The sequence below is a fragment of the Peromyscus leucopus genome, chromosome 22, assembly GCF_004664715.2.
Source record: "Peromyscus leucopus breed LL Stock chromosome 22, UCI_PerLeu_2.1, whole genome shotgun sequence".
Classification (NCBI taxonomy): Eukaryota; Metazoa; Chordata; class Mammalia; order Rodentia; family Cricetidae; genus Peromyscus; species Peromyscus leucopus.
In genome coordinates this window covers 18,995,875-19,013,193 of record NC_051081.1, presented here as the reverse complement: position 1 = coordinate 19,013,193, position 17,319 = coordinate 18,995,875, and the positions used below count along the sequence as shown (strand labels likewise).

The 17,319-nt window shown below is 45.2% G+C and overlaps 1 protein-coding gene across 2 annotated transcripts in view; it reads left to right on the top strand.

Annotated features, from left to right (window-relative positions):
• Positions 1-17,319, top strand: part of Prkce (protein kinase C epsilon) — a 500,560-nt gene that overhangs the window by 185,090 nt on the left and 298,151 nt on the right. For both annotated transcript variants that reach the window (XM_028892739.2, XM_028892748.2), the window contains exon 2: positions 646-709. In XM_028892739.2, the coding sequence (XP_028748572.1) occupies positions 646-709 (64 nt within the window). The remainder of the gene's footprint in view (positions 1-645; positions 710-17,319) is intronic.

Genomic DNA, 17,319 nt, shown 5'->3' with positions numbered 1-17,319 from the left:
TTATTAGCCGGGCTCGTCACTGTTCTGTTTTCTTAACATCACGGTGAGATTTGAATCACTGAGAACGGGAGTGACGTCTAACACAGCTCTTGTTTTCCCAAGAAGCAGTTATATAGAATAAAGGACCCAAGTTCCCGTGGGTGATCTCGGCATCGAATCCCAGCACTGCCACTTAGCTTAGAGCTTGGAGCAGTTTCCTTGTCTGTAGAAGGGGATGACACACAGCCTTCCAGCCTCCATGCAGTTGACCTGGTAGGCTGGGCGATTCTCAGCTGTCGGGACTGTCTTATACCCTGTGGCTTCCCTGGCATCTCCACCCTTCAGATGCTGGTTATGGCTTTCTCTCTGCCAGTCATGTCTAGACAGTCATGCCTCTAGAAAGTCATCAAGCATCCATTGTGAAGCAAGATCCCTCCCCGTTTAAGACCGCTGACGAATGCTCCTTCAGGGTGTGCTTCGAACGGTAGATGTTCAGTCATCATTGGATGCTCTTTCATCCCTAACTCACCTCGCTCTTGGCACACCGTGGGCTGGTGAATGCATGGAGCTGCGACTCCGGATTACAACAGTTCGGGGTGGGAATGTGAACCCCTCATGCTGCCCAGCCATGTACTAATAGATCCACTGTCGTTTTCTTACTTGCAGATTGATCTGGAGCCAGAAGGAAAAGTGTATGTGATCATCGATCTCTCGGGGTCCTCAGGTGAAGGTAGGAGAGCATGACCGCTCACCCTTGTCCTGTTGTGTCAAGCCGTGGTCGTCTGGGTCTCCCCCTTCCCGTTGTGGACAGGACATTAGCACAGTGACATTTAATGAGTTGGCATGCTTCAGCAGGAGAAGGTTATTTTGAAGATGCTGTGCCCGTGTACCAAAAGGAGCCAGCCATCTGTTCCTGGTGGAACAGAAGGAGATTTCAGACTTGCTGCGAGGCCAATAGCACAGGCATTTCCAAACGGTGTATGCAGGCAGGCCAGGTGCCGGTGGAGGGGCAGCCTCTCCCAGGAGGCCTCTGTGGGCTTTGTGTTGTGTATGTTGAGAAGGAAGTAAAACCAGTTGGTCTAACGGCATTCAGAAACTGAAACAAAGAGGGTGGCAGACTTTAGAATCTCATATTTTTGGATCATTTACAGGTTCGTTTCACTAGTTATTTAAAAGGCAAATGAAGCCGATGAGATGAGACAACATAGGTTTTCTCTGATATTTATATTTTTCTTCTTTCTCCCTTTTGCATCCTCTTCTTTTGATCCATCCCCCCCCCACCCCCTTTGCTCACTTTTAAGTGCAGAATTTGAAGTGTGGTAGAGACTGAGCAGCCAGGGTGAAAGAGAAGACAAGGACATGTAGCTTTGTCCAGACAGGTGCAAGGCAGTTATGGCGGACTTACGGCCTAGACAGGGTAGTGAGTAAACAGGACTGAGTGCATTGACTGGCCTTGTCTTTCATCCCCTTCTCCTCTGTCTGTGGGCAGCGAGACAGAGAGTCTGGTGTTAGTGGCCTGACAGAGAGCCTGGGAGCCAGTCACTGCTTCCCCTTAGAGACAAGGGAAAGAAATGGTGTTTGGGGTCTGTCCCCAAGTGAGAGGTGGATGGACATTCCTGTCCTTCAGCTCTCCCACCTGGAAAACTTGGCTATTTCACAGACTCACAATCACACACACATACACACAGTCTCTAGGTAAAGGTTGTGATGGGAGGAAACTTATGTAAGGTCAAAGGCTGCAAGCCAGTGGTCCTTAACCTGTGGGTCACAACTCATTGCGTTCACATATCAGATACCCTGCATAGCCGATATTTACATTATGATTTGTAGCAGCAGCAAAATGACAGTCATGAAGAAGTATAGATGTAATTCTAAGCGGTCTTAATAAATAAGAAACACAGAGCCAAATAAAGAGTTAAAAGCCCAGAGATCAGAGCAGTATCCAAGAGCTAAGACCACTTTCTTACCACTTACTGCCGTCCTTCCCCTGAGAGAGAAACCTTCTTCCCGTGTCCTGTCTTTTTATTGCCTTTCTGTTGTGCCTCCTCATTGGCTGTAAACCCAACCACATGACTTCCTCGTCACTGCCTGTCTATACAGACCTCCAGGTCTCTATGGTTGGTACTGAGATTAAAGGTTCGGGTCACTACTTGGCTGTGTTCTTGAACACACAGAGACTTTGCCTGCCATGTGATCAGATTAAGTGTATGTACTACCACTGCCTAATCTCTATGTTTAATATTGTGGCTGTTCTATTCTCTGACCCCAGATAAGTTTATTAGGGTGCACAATATTTTGGGGAACACAATATCACCACAAAGAAGCAATGAAATAATTTTATGGTTGGGAGGGTCCCCACAACATGAGGAGCTGTATCTGAGGGTCTCAGCATCAGGAAGGTTGAGGACCACTGCTCTAGGTTGACGTGTGATAGTGGCACCTGATAACTTTCATCTGGCTTATTCATTGTCAGTCCCAGCAGGTAGTCAGAATATTTCCATAATCATGTGCATATGGAGACCACGCTAGAGCTGGGTCCGCTTTTAATAGATTTTGATGATTTGGCATAGGTTAAAAGCTTTAAGCATCCTTTCAAAATTGGTTTCTTACATATTCTGCTCTTTATTGCAATTATGTTTGGCATGCCCAACTTCCCTTCTCTGTTGTCAGCCAAGAATAGAACACGCTGTTGAAGAGTTGAGGATTTAACGATGTGTAGTATGAAATAGTTAGGACCTGCAGAAGTCAAGTGAAGTCAACCAGCCAGGTTAAGAAAAGCAACTTATCCCAGCACAGGTGCTAATTACCCGAGGTCTCACCTACTCTGGGGGCTGAGGCAGGAAGACGCCGTGAACCTAAGAGGCCTGCACAGTCAGGACTGCAGTCAGGCCAGCTTGAAAAATCAGAAGAAAAAATAATAAAACAAACAAAAGAGTGAAGGCTTGCAGTTGCCTTAAACATTGTTAGCATAGTATGTGAGTGAGCCCAGCTTATCAGACTTGAGAGTTTACAATAGTGTCCTGATTGTAGATGTTGGAAAAAATGTTTGATAAACAAAAATCAATTCTTTTTTTCCTGTTCTTCCCCTAACCTTAATTAAACATGCATTTCCTGTGCCAAGATGCTGGGTAACCAATGGCAGGCTTGAATTATTTTCTTTCTCCTCAAAAAGATTAACAGCCTGCAAAATTATAAACAACATTTTTTTTTACATTAGAGAGAAAGGAGACGGACAATGAATGAATAAATAAATCAGAAGCAATTGATTTTTTTTTCATTTTGCTTCTACGCTTTATTGCATGCGAATACCCGAAGCAATTTTCATCGGGTTAAATTCTGAGTCCATTTTTTTAAAAAAAAATCTCTTTCATCTAAAGAAAACAGAGTTTACTTTAGAAACGCTGACACATGCCAGGATCTGTAAAGTACTAGCATGTGTTGCTCTAAAGCAAAGCGGACTCTGTTTTCCCTTTGCTGTTCTGGACTTGAGATTCCCTTCTGTGAGAGGTGGGTGGACGCTCCGTAATCTCGCGCTACGCTCCATTTGTACTGTATTCATCTGTTCTCCTAGTCCTGTGCCCTGGGCTGAGAGGGCTCTCGGTCTGGAGGCAGTTTGGGTTGTGAGGGTGAAAGAAAGACTCAGAGGGGACTAAAGCAGAGCTAGTCTGCAAGAGAGAAGTCCCAGGGAATCAATTGCCAAACTACCCCATTGCGCTGCAGACGACGGACGGACTCTACTCACAGATGTTTGTCCAGTCTCTTTCTTGGGTGCAAAGGCCAACTGTGTTCTGTGAACCAGTGAGAGGAGAGTAACCAGGCCTAAGTGGAGGTTCACTGCTCTATTACTCTACCCCCACACCATTTCAGCAACCCTGTCTCCAGGCTCCAGTCCCATCAACGGGAAGAACAAGTCCATAGATGTGGCACACGTCTTACAACACACGCAGATCCCGAAGAGTGTCTAGAAAGGTGTGGGGGTGACAGTATAAATAGACCCCAGTCTTCGAGGGTGTTCCAAAGGTTCTTTTTTCTTGCTAGCATGCTGTTAGGAAGCTTGGGTGTTTACATCCGCTGGAGCAGGATATAATGTGATTTCTAACTGTCTAATAAAATTCCACTACTTGCACATCCTGTGCAGGTCACCATAATGGGATTTGACTAGTGTGTGCTTTGGCTAAACCAGGGAACCTGACCCCAGATGTAAGGGGTCAGGCCAGATGGCCCTGAAGGTCATTTCCGGTCATGTGATGTTATTCTTCAGTGTAATAGACATCCGTCGGAGCTCATGGCCAAGAGTGGGTGATATCGGCAGCTGATAGAAGGAGCTGAAGGAAATGGACCTCTGGGGGCATGTGTTGTCATAGTTATTTCACTGACATCACACCGAATTTTTGTGTGAGCCCCAGCCTGAGGCATCCCTTAGTTTGGCTTTCATCATGAATAGCCACCATTGGGCTCCCTGGTAAGCCTGGCACTATTGGCTCACCTGATAATTAGGTCAAAGTATAATTAGCTCAGGGAACAGACGAATAAACAGCAAGTTAACTCTCAAATGTGTAAACGATTGTCTCTTGTTATGATCATTTCTGCCTTTGCTGTCATCGACGTGTGGTTTCTTATTCGTTATAATAATATGGCGATGCTTCCTTATTCACAGGCCCTCTGCATGGGAGATGGTTAGGGCCTGACCTGTGGGGTCTTCTTCCTCTGCTTTGCATCCAGGGGCAGTGTTCATCTCAGATTGTTCAGAGTCTAAACTGCAACAGAAATTGTAAGGAGTAGGCACCCTTGGATGTTGGGCTTACAAGCCTGTGTCTGCAAAAGTGTACAGAATCTACAATATAAGTTGAGGGACCTTCCCACCCCCCCTACAAACAGCACACACAGTTGAAACTGGTCCTGATGGAATTGTGTGTTGTGGAAGTGGAAGCTGAGAAGTGGACAGGATCAACAATATAAGTTGAGGGCTTACCTACCTCTCCTTTCTGCAGTCACATGATGCTGGAAGTGCCTGGTGTCTTCTGTGGGAAAGCACATGGCCCTAGGAGTCCATCAGAACTAGCTTAGTTTCAGATTCCTTACCCAGAAGGTGGGGGTGGGGGCCATGCACTAGGGTATTGCATTTGGACATAGTTTTGTAGATTCCATTCTTGTCACTCGGTGTAAACCTAATCCAAACTGAAGCAACCTGGGAAAAGTGCTGTGGAAGGATCGCGATCAGAACACAGCCTTGGGACAGCGTTCATGTATACAAAGGCGCTCCGTAAATATTCAGAGCCTGGAGACCCAAGAGCAGGGAGGTGGGTAGAGTTCATCAGAGTCACCTTGAGAGCAGCAGGCAGGCTCTTCAGAGAAACAATGGGAGGGCAGGTTTTGCCAGGGCCAAGAGCAGAGCCAGTGAAGGAGGCGACCAACAGAACATGTGGATGTGTGCCAGGTTACTTCCTGGAAGAGATTACTTCCTGTAGGGTTGAGACCCAGATGTAGTGTACTCCTTCCTCTTCCTTTCTTCCCCTCCCCCAAATGAAGCAGTCCCCAGCCAGACACTCCGGAGCATCCCACAGCCACTGCTTTGTGTCCTGGGTGTGTCAAGGTTAACAACTTCTCTTGTTGGAGCCCGACTCCTCCCATCACCATTGGGCGCAGAGTGAGAACACATGGCCTCCAGGCTCTCGCTGGCCCTGGGTAAAGCCCTTCATCTGTTTGAAGACAGTTAGTAAATCTCTCTTCTTAGGGGCAGAATCCATCAAATCCTTTAGCCTTTCTGCAGGTATGTTTTTGAAATCTTACTGCTCTTTGCAGCTTCCTGCTGGGTTTTCCTCTGGTTGCTCAAGGAGACAGATGTGATGAAGCCAGCTTCACTTGGCTCTGGAAAGACAGCATGTGTGTGGAGATTTTCACTTCACCGAGTGCTTGACGCCTTCACCTTCACAAGGAAGTGGGTGCTGAGAGGGCACGTGATACACTTCAGACCGCACTACAAGCTCCCCTCCAGTCTTCTGCTCTGTTAGAGCCCCGATAGATTTTCAACGTGGAAATGACCTCCTGATGTTATTATTTTTGTTCGTTCATTTCTTCAGAAAGCTTTTAATAGGAACATAAAGCCAGAGTTCCCAGCTTTTAGTCCAAAGGTGACCCCAGAGTCCCTTTCATAAATACACAGATCTATTTTTTTATTCTCTTAGAAAACTGATCCCTGTTTCAGGAATGGCTGGAGCCCTCTTCAGCTGTCTGTAATGTGGACCCGTAAGCAGGTCCCAGTTCGAAACTAGAGCTAACATAAGCCAAGCAGGACAATGATCTTTCCTACTGCCCTGCTCTTTATCTTAGAGACATTGAAGCCTTATGTTAATGGCAGGCATTCAAGCCTGTAGATGGAACTTTGGCTCTGCCAGAGGGTAGCATCTCCAGGATCCATAGTCGTACTGAAGGTTTGGCCTTTTCTAAATTCCATGCTATTTAATCAAGCATGGTGGTCAGAGAGTTACAGGGCGTCTCTTACTCAAGTGAACGACACCCACCTGTACTTCTCAACAAATGTGCCCAGTTTGGCACGTTGCTAGATTAAGAGGCTGGGAAGTCGAAAATGGGAAACTATATTCACAAGCATTGGAACATTGCTTTCCATTAGGAATGCACATCTTGTAGGAAGAAGGCATCAAAGAATGGCACATTCACATTGAGTTCAGAACTGGGTGTGGTCAGGTTGTAAACTGGACCGGGAAGAGCACGCCAAGCTTCCAGGGAACGCCGGGGCTTGTACTGGAAAGGAGGGCTGGACTGCACTTCCGGGAAGGAGGGGAGAGGCTCCTGTGAGCAGAGGGGTATAGTTGGTTGTTTTTCTTACTCTTCTGGGGGCCCACCACCCAGCTCCCAAATAAATCACAGCGAGGCTTAGTCTTACTTACAAATGCCCAGCCTTAGCTTGGCTTGTTTCTAGCCAACTTTTCTTAAATTATCCTGTCTATCTTTTGCCCTTGAGCCTTTATCTTTCTCTATTTCTATATACCCTTCTTTCCTTCTTATTCCATGGCTGGTTGTGTACCTGGGTGGCTGGCCCCTGGAGTCCTCCTCCTCCTGCTTCTCGATCTCTCTCGCTCAGAGTTCTCCTCCTATGTATTCTCTCTTCCTGACAGCCCCACCCATCCTTTCTCCTGTTTAGCTATTGGCCGTTCAGCTCTTTATTAGACCAATCAGGTGTTTTAGGCAGGCAAAGTAACACAGCTTCACAGAGTTAAACAAATATAACATAAAAGAGTGCAACACATCTTTGCATTATTAAACAAATGTTCCACAGCATGACCGAATGTAACACATCTTAAATTAATATTCCACAACAGAGAGGATCCTGTTATCATTATCCAAGACAGCTTAGAGGCGTTGAATATTTAGGAATGGCAGGATAGACAAGATAAATTAAGTAGGAGGGTGTGTACTCTCTGGGAATATCCAAACGAAAAGGTAGTTCTCAGTATTGCAGGCAGAAATTGTCATGCTATGCAAGCAAGAAAAATGGAATGTCATAAATGATTAACCCATATTTGAAAGTTGAAGGTGGTTGTTCTAGGCTTAACTTCATGGTCAAGGCCTCTTTCTCTCTTAGATCCCCAAAGAGGAAAGGAGTGTTCCACGTCAAATTTAATCACATCCAGAACATTGGATTAGGGTCTGTTATAACTACAGCACTGAGGTATTTCAAAGACCAAGTCCCTCTGTGGCCTTTTCAAATTCTCTCTTTCCCCACTTAGCTACCTGTTAAAGTCCTATGCTAATCACTCGAGCATCTTCAGGCTGTCAACCTCCTCCCCTCCCCTTCCTCCTCTTTTTCAGGTCTGGAAAATAAATTCCTGGGTCTCATGCATGCTGGACAAGTGTTCCACCACTGAGCTATGTCTACAGCCTTTCTGAGGTGCCCCAAATTAAGTCTAGATATTCCCATGTTCAGTTTTGAATATGAAACATCACTTAGGATGTTAATGGGAGTTTTCATCCTCCCAAAGCCACACCCAGCTACAAGGTGCTGACCCATCTCTGTGGGATATCCCTTAGGCAATAGGATTCCGGTCATGTTCACCCCGAGTGCTCCCTAGACATCTGTGGATGTTTCAGATTTTCCACAAGTGCATTGAGTCCAGAAAATGAAGAGTAACAGCATTCAGATGTTCAAAAACATTGATCTTAAAATCTGTGCTTTTGACTCCCGACTCTCAACCTGGTATAACTACTTGCAACTTGTGACACCCAGACACACAGATTCTTTGCTGTCCAGATTTGGAGGTTCATCTTTGCCCTAATGGAGTCCATGTTTATTCCTAGAAGTGATAATCTGCATGGGTTGAGGATTCAGTTGGCGAGCAATGAGCCCCGCCCCCATCAAGAAGTTCTCCTATCCCAAGGAACCTTTGCTGAAATGCTCCATGAGAAATACGCCAAGAAACCCCCCATTTCCTTTTAAATGGTCTGTAGGAGCACAGCAGTTCCTCTGAAATGAATCATCCACAGTTAACCGCACCAAATGCCAGCCATGAGCAGACGAAGAACAGGATTGAACCCGGAGAGACTGGGGGGCCACTCACTGAAAGCCTTCTGCCTGCCTGCCATTATGTGGGTGTGGATATGTATTTTCCCTTGACTGTGCGCTTGTTTAATGACTTACTTCATTGCAGAAGGGATAGTCATGTGGAAGAAATACACGTACAGAAACAGTGAGTTTACGATAGGTCCTTAGTGAAGATGTGGGGCCCCTAATTTCTCCCATGTCTTCTCATCCTGTTTTTGTTGATATGTATCATGTCTGCGTCTTATAAAAGAGAGTTTGGGGGAAATCATGTTTGCGGCTCAGATCATATTTGGTTGAAATGGCCTATAATTGAATCATTTACTGTTGTTAATGTCCTCGTGACTTGGCTTAAAAGAAAAGGGTATTTCCATTCATCTAACCTAATTTAGAGAGTTGTCTTTCTGTACCAATTATTCTGTTCTTTTATCTACTTGAAACTGGCCAGTGCTGACAGTTTTATTGATGTTCCTTATTACCTAGCTTTGTTGAAACACTCACATTCTCACAATCAAACACATTTGCCATCATTAATCTAGGTGTAACGCCAAGGCTTTTATCTTTCTCTTTTATTGTTAACCTTTGGTGTGAGCTTGTGTAGACCAAGGAGCCAGGAAAACACACACACACACACACACACACACACACACACACACACACACACACACAATCTCTCTTGAACTCAGTCTTCCTGGTAGTTTCAAAAGAGATCATTTAGTGGAGGCCAAGGCTGTCTGTATCAGAGAAGACATCTTTTGCACTACACATCACCATTATTATCAGCGTCAGGAGCGAGACAGATGGGAAGGCCTGAGGGGTAGGGCCAACCGACCCACTTGCTCTATGTTGATTCCAGCAGAGCAGAGGTTTCTAAAGCTGGTGAAGCCACCAGTCTATGGATATGAAGCTTGAGACCAGAAGTCATGGGCACTAAGTGAACACCAGAAACACCACAGCAGGAATGCCACGAGGAAAAGCCGTGACTCCATGGAATCAAACTGCCGAGGGTGTCTTTCACTGCCTGCTCCATGGGAATGGCCACTGGGCCCTCCTGCCTCTCTGCATGAGGAGTACTGAGTCCCCGCTGAAGGCCCAGTCTAAGGAACCTCTAATTTTAATGTATTCCATTGCCTATTAGAGGGCTCTCTTGAGCAGTAACTATGTAGACAGCATTAATCTGGGGCTCTTTGTGCCTACGTCTGTGATCTGTGTAGATTCAGTGGGCCATCTCTCTCTCTCTCTGACAGAGATTTCTTGAGCCTATTGTAATTCCTAGCCAGAGACAAGTCACTGTCCCTCTGTATAAGGGAGCAGTCACATTTCCACCTAATTCCTTTTTTATTACTTCTAAATAATTTTTAAATAGCTCATGCCATAAATTATAAACGAGAGAAGAAAATTTTCCTTTCTTTCCAGATTTCCTTGTCCCTTCCCCAGAGACGATCCTGTTCCCAGTGTATCATTGCAGAGACATTCTGTATACACACACACACACACACACACACAACACACACACACACACACACACGGGGTGGGAGGACTTGAATGTAATCTTTAAGGGATTTCTGTTTGCCTTGCTCACTCCTGTGCCCCTGGACTGAGTAACTGGTATACAATGCACATCTACACGTCTGTATAAATCAGACATATTCTTGATATTGAAAATTTTGACGAATCAAGCCCTAGCAGATCACCCTTTGGGCAGTAGCTCTGTTCCCCCGATCAAGGAAAGAGAATATCGTAGCCCTTACTGCTTTCACTTTAGGCTAGCCATGTGGATTGAAGGAGATCATCTGAGATCAGCTCTAGCGGCTGCCATTTGTTGACTATCTGCACAAGGGAGAGCCTTCCGTGGAGGGAGAGAGTCTTACAGGTGGCCTCACCGTACTCTTTGCTACCGACAGCTGCGAACTTACAATTGTGCTTCTTGGCCTATCCTTTGCCTCTTTCTATGAGAAGAACGGGAGCTCCTGACGGTAGGGAGATGCTCCTTACCTCCGCATTCCTAGGACATTAGATACCCAAGAGAAGGAAGTCGATGATGCTTTCTTCCAGTGAAGGAAACTGAGGATGAGGGAAATAGAAGAGGGGGGAAGAGATGTTCATTCTCAACTGTGCGTGGGAACTGCACAGAACCAACACAGAGCTTGTGGCTGCCAGTGGGTCAGACCTATGTCCCCAGCCTTCCAGTCTGTCTGCCTCCTGACACTAACAGTAATGGAGATATGTAGCGCAGGGGTTGGGGAGGTGGGGGTGTCTTCCCTGCTACAGAAGCCCATGGTCCCCACTGGTGAATAACTTTGAAACTGTGAGGAAGAGTGAGTTCAAGGGAGATTATCTTCACTCTTAGGGTTTGCACAAAAGTGTGTGTGTGTGTGTGTGTGTGTGTGTGTGTGTGTGTGTGATTGAAATCTTCATTTTAATTCCTGCTTTACAGCGAGCTAATGACATGATTTACCAATACATAAAGCAAAGGTCTATTGAGCTGGGCCTAATGGTTTGTTCCTTTAATCCTAGTGCTGGGGAGGCGGAGGCAGACAGATCATTGTGAGTTCAAGGCCAGCCTAGTCTACAGAGCGAGTTTCAGTCCAGTCATGCCTACATAGTGAAACCTTGTCTCAAACAAAACAAAACAGTTGTATTCTCAGAGTCCATTGTCTGCTAGGTACCAAGGTAAGGGCTACAAGACAATAGAAAGGTAGAGGCCTGGGAATGTCTGACAACAAGCCATGTACCCTTTGTAGGCCAGGTGGTCTCTGTACACAGGGGGAGGATGTGCTGTGCACCTATTTCCTGTATATTTAAGCACACCTTCCTGGAGGAAGGAGGTTAATATGATTCTGGAAGTAAAGGAAACACACAAAATCCAGGAAGTAAACAACACTTAATCAGGCTCAGAGAGCTTTCAAAACATATAAAGGTCACAAGGCTTCTCCCCAGTGTTATGTAAGCAGCAACAATGGCTGGGCAGAGAAGACTCTCCTACTTTAGGAGCAGCCTGTACATCATATGGGAGCTTCGTGGACACAGCTTTTGTTAGCCTTTGCTAAGCAAAGTGGGACTGCAAGAGAAAGAAGATGTTCAAGGCGGAGTGCTATATGGAGATGGATATCCAAATGGATCTGCCATGTGGGTTTTCTCATCCCTGCTTTACATCTAGGAGAAATGAGGCTTATGGGGTTTAAGACTGAATCAGTGAGAGATGCTATGAAAATCAGTGGGCCTGGGATGGGGCTGGGGATTGTGTGCGGTTGACCAGCTCCAGGAGATGCCCATGCTGCTGCAGCCAGACTAAACTTGGACTAGCAAGAGACAGTAGTCCTGGGTTCCCCTCCAAACCATGCTTAGCAGGCAGCCGTTCTTATTGGAAATTTCCCCGTTCCTTTCCACCCAGCTCCCAATAGTTCACCTTGAAGCCAACCTCTGTGCCTCCTTTTCTGGTCTGTTTCTCCTTTCTTCTGGGGAGGGGGCTCAGAAGGTGTTCAGGATCCGCCAGCAGGTCAGGCAGTGCCCTGGCCTTGCTTGTAGCCTGACTTTAGTAGCTTGCGGAAGAGCAGAGTGGGCAGTATCAGTGTTCTGCTGGGCAAGGACAAGCACCGGTTTGTAGCGAGAAAACAAAGCCCCGAGGAGCCTTCTGGAAACCACTTGTTGGGATATTGGATTTTTTTTTGTTTTGTTTTCGTGTTTGTTTTTCTATAATACCCCAAAGTATCGAGTGGTGCTTGAATTTGATCCCACTGTGCTAATTTTCTCCTGGTTCCTGCGGCTTTAATTAAAGAAAGTCACCCAGGGACCTTGCTAGAACTTACCTCTAGGTGACCCTCCTCTGATAGCAGGTTATACTGTTTTTCATGGTAGGAGAGAGTTCTGGATTAAGGGCTGGGTACAGAGTCAGGGCATAATTTTTCCTTGTTCATTAGATAGATGTGTGACTACATGAAAGGAACAGGCCAACATGTTACTTTAGAAAGGGAACTATTGAGATAAATAAGGTGTTTGCCCGAACTGGCTTTTTGGATAATCAGTTGTTTCATATTCCATTGTACAATCGGTTTCATAGGTGGGTGTGGGCCTGAGTGTTTAAGCTTCCTTTCTGTACCACGTACTTATTAGGGGGTTTAGAGGCTACCTCATTGCCTCCTCATACACCAAGTCCCCAATTATGATACCCCGTCCCTCCCTGTCTATTCAGTTACTTCTCTGTTCTTTTAAGCTCCAATGAGATTGAAAGTTTGCCTCCTCCTGGGAGCCTTCCCACACTGGCCCATTCCACGTGTGCCTGCTGGTCTTTAGCTCTGTATTTGTCCCAGGTGTTCTTTACATTGTATATGTATTTTTTTTTAATGTCTTAGAAGGAGAGTTCAGGTGAGGCCCTGCCTGCCCTGTAAGCCACAGCCACACACCTATGCCAGTCTTCTAAAGGTAGAGGAAATGAGTGGGCAAAACTAACAGGAAAGGGGGAACACAGAGTAGTTTCGTCTCCTGATAATGTAAGCAAAAGAGGAAATGTTAAAGCCTTAACCTTGAAGCCAGGTGTGGGTGACATGTACCTATAATCCCAGCTACTGAGGATTGTAAATCCAAGGTGAGTCTGGGCTCTACAGGGAACTGCCACCTCAAAAGCAACAAATAAACAAAGATCTGAATATCAGTCTTAAAGCGCCACGGAAGGTCTTTGAATACCTCTAATTTACGTGAACTCCTCCTAGGAAGATTTCATGAGTGAAATAAAGGTCTTCTGGGGTGTCACTGTTTGCTCCTCGGACTCTGTCACGTGAATATGATATGGAGCTTGCTGAAGAGTGGTCCTGGGTGTGCATGGATGTACAGACCCCTCTGTGTAGCTGGAGTTTTCTTTAGTCCCGCCCAGGCCCACAGCCACTCAGATCCAAATAAACACACAGAGGCTTATATTAATTAAAACCGTATGGCCTAATGGCTCAGGCTTCTTGCTAGCTAGATCTTACATCTTAAACTAATCCATTTCTATAAATCTATATCTTGCCACATGGCTCGTGGCTTACCAGTATCTTTACATCTTGCATCTCAAGGCGGTGTCTGGCGGTGTCTCCTGACTCAGCCTTCCTGTTCCCAGAATTCTCATCTCTGCTTGTCCCACCTATACTTCTTGCCTGGCTACTGGCCAATCAGCATTTTATTTATTAACCAACCGGAGCAACACATTCACAGCATACAGAGTGATATCCACAGCACCTCTGTGAGAAGGGAAATGATGGCCAACGCCCTCTTTCAGGGAACTAGCCTTCTGTCCTACTTATTCATGTGTGCCATGCAGTAAGGAGTTTTCCCCTCAAGCTTAGGAAACTCTTGCTTTGTAAGTAAGAGGAAACCTGGGTTTTCTCAAGAATACATTGACGTTTTTGGGGAGCAAAATTCTCAGTAGGTGGTGATGTATTGCCCCAAATGGACTAAAGACAGGGTGCCTATAGGAGGTGGGATACCCAGCTCTTTGTGCACATGAGAAACCTAAACCCCAAGGAGCAACTACTGGAGGATAGAGCCTTGTCCTTCAAGCAGAACAGCTGTTGTCAACTTCATCAGAAGCAGAGTCTGTTGATACCCCCTCATAGAAGGAGGACTAAGGAAGGGCTATTAGACCCTCACCTGAGGGCTAAGCATGTCCTCCTGCATCCCATCTGTATGTAATTCTGCCCTATATACTGTGTGTGTTGTATATTCTTTATAGAGTATACATCTATATATTTTATATAGAGTACATCTATATGTCCTTAGTCTATATAGAGTATATATATTCTATATAGAGTGTATATACATACATACATACATACATACATACATACATACATATATATATTATATTTCAGAAACTAGAGTATATAGTAGAAGCTTTATTGACAGGGGCCTCCATCTGTGCCTCTATGCTGGGGTGAGACTGTTCAGTGGTGGTTATGATGAGTTGCTTATGCTTCTGTAAGCCACTTCTCACCCATGTTCTCTAGATAAGCCAATCAACTCCTTGATTCACCAGATTGGACGGTAATGGAATCAGGCTGTGATCTGTCATGGATACTCTGACCAGGGTGAGTAGTCAGCTTGTTTGAATCTCCTTAGGAAGTTCATGCAACACCAACCAACAGGCCGAGCCTGGCAGGCAGCTGGACTCCGCCTAGCTGAAAACTCCTTGGGCACGAGGAGCCCACAGCGGCTTTGTAGGAGGCAGCGCTCCAAGTCTGCACATGATGCTTCTAAAAATACATCTGAAAGCCAGAGGAATGGAAGTTGAATAATTGAGTTAAATGCTGTGATGCAGGATTTCATTACCAGAGAGCTAAAACGCATTAAAGTCCTCTCATTATGTCTCATTGTTTGGACACACTCTTTGGTAATATTTCCAACATTTTGTGCTTTTAAAAATCCACATACACACACACACACACACACACACACACACACACACACACACATTATTTACTTAATCATCTTGGGGAGCATGTTAACCTGCTTAGGTACTGGGAGGCTCCAGCTGGGACCACAAGTTGTCTGGTTAGTTCCTACTGGCCTCAATTTTCCAAAATACAATATATCCATCTTTCATTGTGAGAATAACAGTCACTTTTTTCTCACTGTTTTTTATTTTTATGTTTTAGAAAAAAAAAAGGGTAGAAAGCAATGTAGTATTTCAGTAACTGCACAAACATTGTTGGCTAAGCCACACTAAGCCTGGCTGTGTTGACTCTGCCATGCCTGCATGGTCTCAGGCAGTACAGGATCCAGCCATACTTAGGAGACATTTGTTACGTGGATTAAGGGATGGCTGTGGTCCAAGTGAGATGGTAAGGCTGTGGAGGGGTTGCAGATGCTTGGCAGGTAAAAGCCCTTCATGAAGTGTCTCTGCCTGCTGATAGCTGAGTGTACATTTGGCCCGTGTGCTATTTGAAGGCTAAATGGAATGGAGTCAAGAATTGCCTGTAAGCGGTGGGTTTGGGGTCACTGGGGTTGCTGCCACAGCCACCAGGACTTGGAAGACAGACTTCACCTGCTTAATTATAGATGTCCTTCCAGCTTCTTGACCTCTGCCTGCCTGTAATTACAGCTCGCGAAGCCACCCCGCTGGCAGGTTAACCAGAAGTACCTAGGCCTGCCTGCAGAGGAATCTTACCAGGTTTTATTTTTTTTTAATTTTGAATCTTTAGAAATTCAAATCAAACCAGGGCCCTTTAAACCTAACATTCCCTTCCTGTAGCTCACAGGCCTCTTTTCTGTAGAAAACAAAATAAAAAAAAAAAAAAAAAGGATTTTTTCAATTTGACTTAAGGTGAAAAAGAAATCCCTTTACAATTTGTTGCTTTCCTGTCAGTTTGTCCGTAACTGAAGTCAGTCCTGCCCTCCTCTCCTTTGGTATTTTAATTCTAAAATTACATTGTCCCGTGCACTGTGCATGTAGAAGACCGAGTTTAAGGAATATTCCACGGTCCACTGTTTAGTGTCCCTGTGCTGTTCTTGTCTGAACCTTTCGTCCCTGATCATGACCCTGAATTTTGTGTTAATTATTTTCTTGCAGTTATTTATGACTTACCTGCCTAGACACATATGTTCTTAAACAATAAGTTGTTTATTTTGGCCTTTATTTAAATACTTTGTGACTCACTTAATGTGATGCCTTCCTGGATCATCCTCATTGGAGTGTGGGACTATGGTTGATTTATTTTTGTTTCTGCTTATTATCATATGAAATGATTATGTTAAACTCATTCACCCATTCTTCTTTCTGTGGACATCTTAGGTTTGTCCTGTTAAGGACTACACTATATTTGGGTACGCTTGAATCCATCTGTAGTTTCTTTAGGTTATTTGCCAAGGGGCTGAATTGATTGATGGTTCAGTGGATGGCTGTGTGCCATGGTAAATTGTTTTTATACCAATTGACACCACTGACAGATGGATTTACAGTATCTACCTGCCTTATATTTTCTTAATAATTAATTATCTGATTAAAAATACTTATTTCTTTTGTGTGTGTGAGTATTTTGCTTGCATATATGTCTGTGTATCATGTGCACACCTGGTGCCCGTGGAGGCCAGGAGAGGGCATTGGGTCTCCTGGGACTAGAGTTACAGACAGTTGTGTGTTGCACGAATCCTAAATGGTCTTAAAATAAAAACCAGGAGCCAGATATTGGAGTGAATGCTGAAAGATCAGAGGAAACAAGCCATAGCCATTTCTCACCTTGCCAGCTTCACAAATCCTCTGACTGAATGCCCCTGAGTCCTCATCTGAAGGGGCCTTTGAGTTCCTGTCTCCTCACACCTTATATGCCTTTCTCCAACCATATCACTTCCTGTCGCCAGCTTCCTAGTTGCTGGGATTAATGGCGTGTGTGCTTCCCAAATACTGGTAGCAAAGGCATGAGATCTCAAGTGCTGGGATTAAAGTGTGTGCCACCACTGCCTGGCTCTCTTTCTTTTAGACTGGATCAATCTCGAGTAGTCCAGTGTGGCCTTGAACTCACAGAGATCCAGACGGATCTCTGCCTGGATCTCTGTCTCCTGAGTCCTGGGATTAAAGGTGTGTGCCACCACTGCTTGACCTCTATGGTTAACTCTGTGGCTGGCTCTGTCTTCTGATCTTCAGGCAAACTTTCTTTTTTAGATTACAAATATTACCCCAGTTGTGAACCACCATGTGGGTGCTGGGAATCAAACCTGGGTGCCCTGGAAGAACAGCCAATGCTCTTAACCACAGAGTCACCTCTGCAGTCTTGTATTATCAGATTTTTAAACTTCCATTATAGTTATAAAGT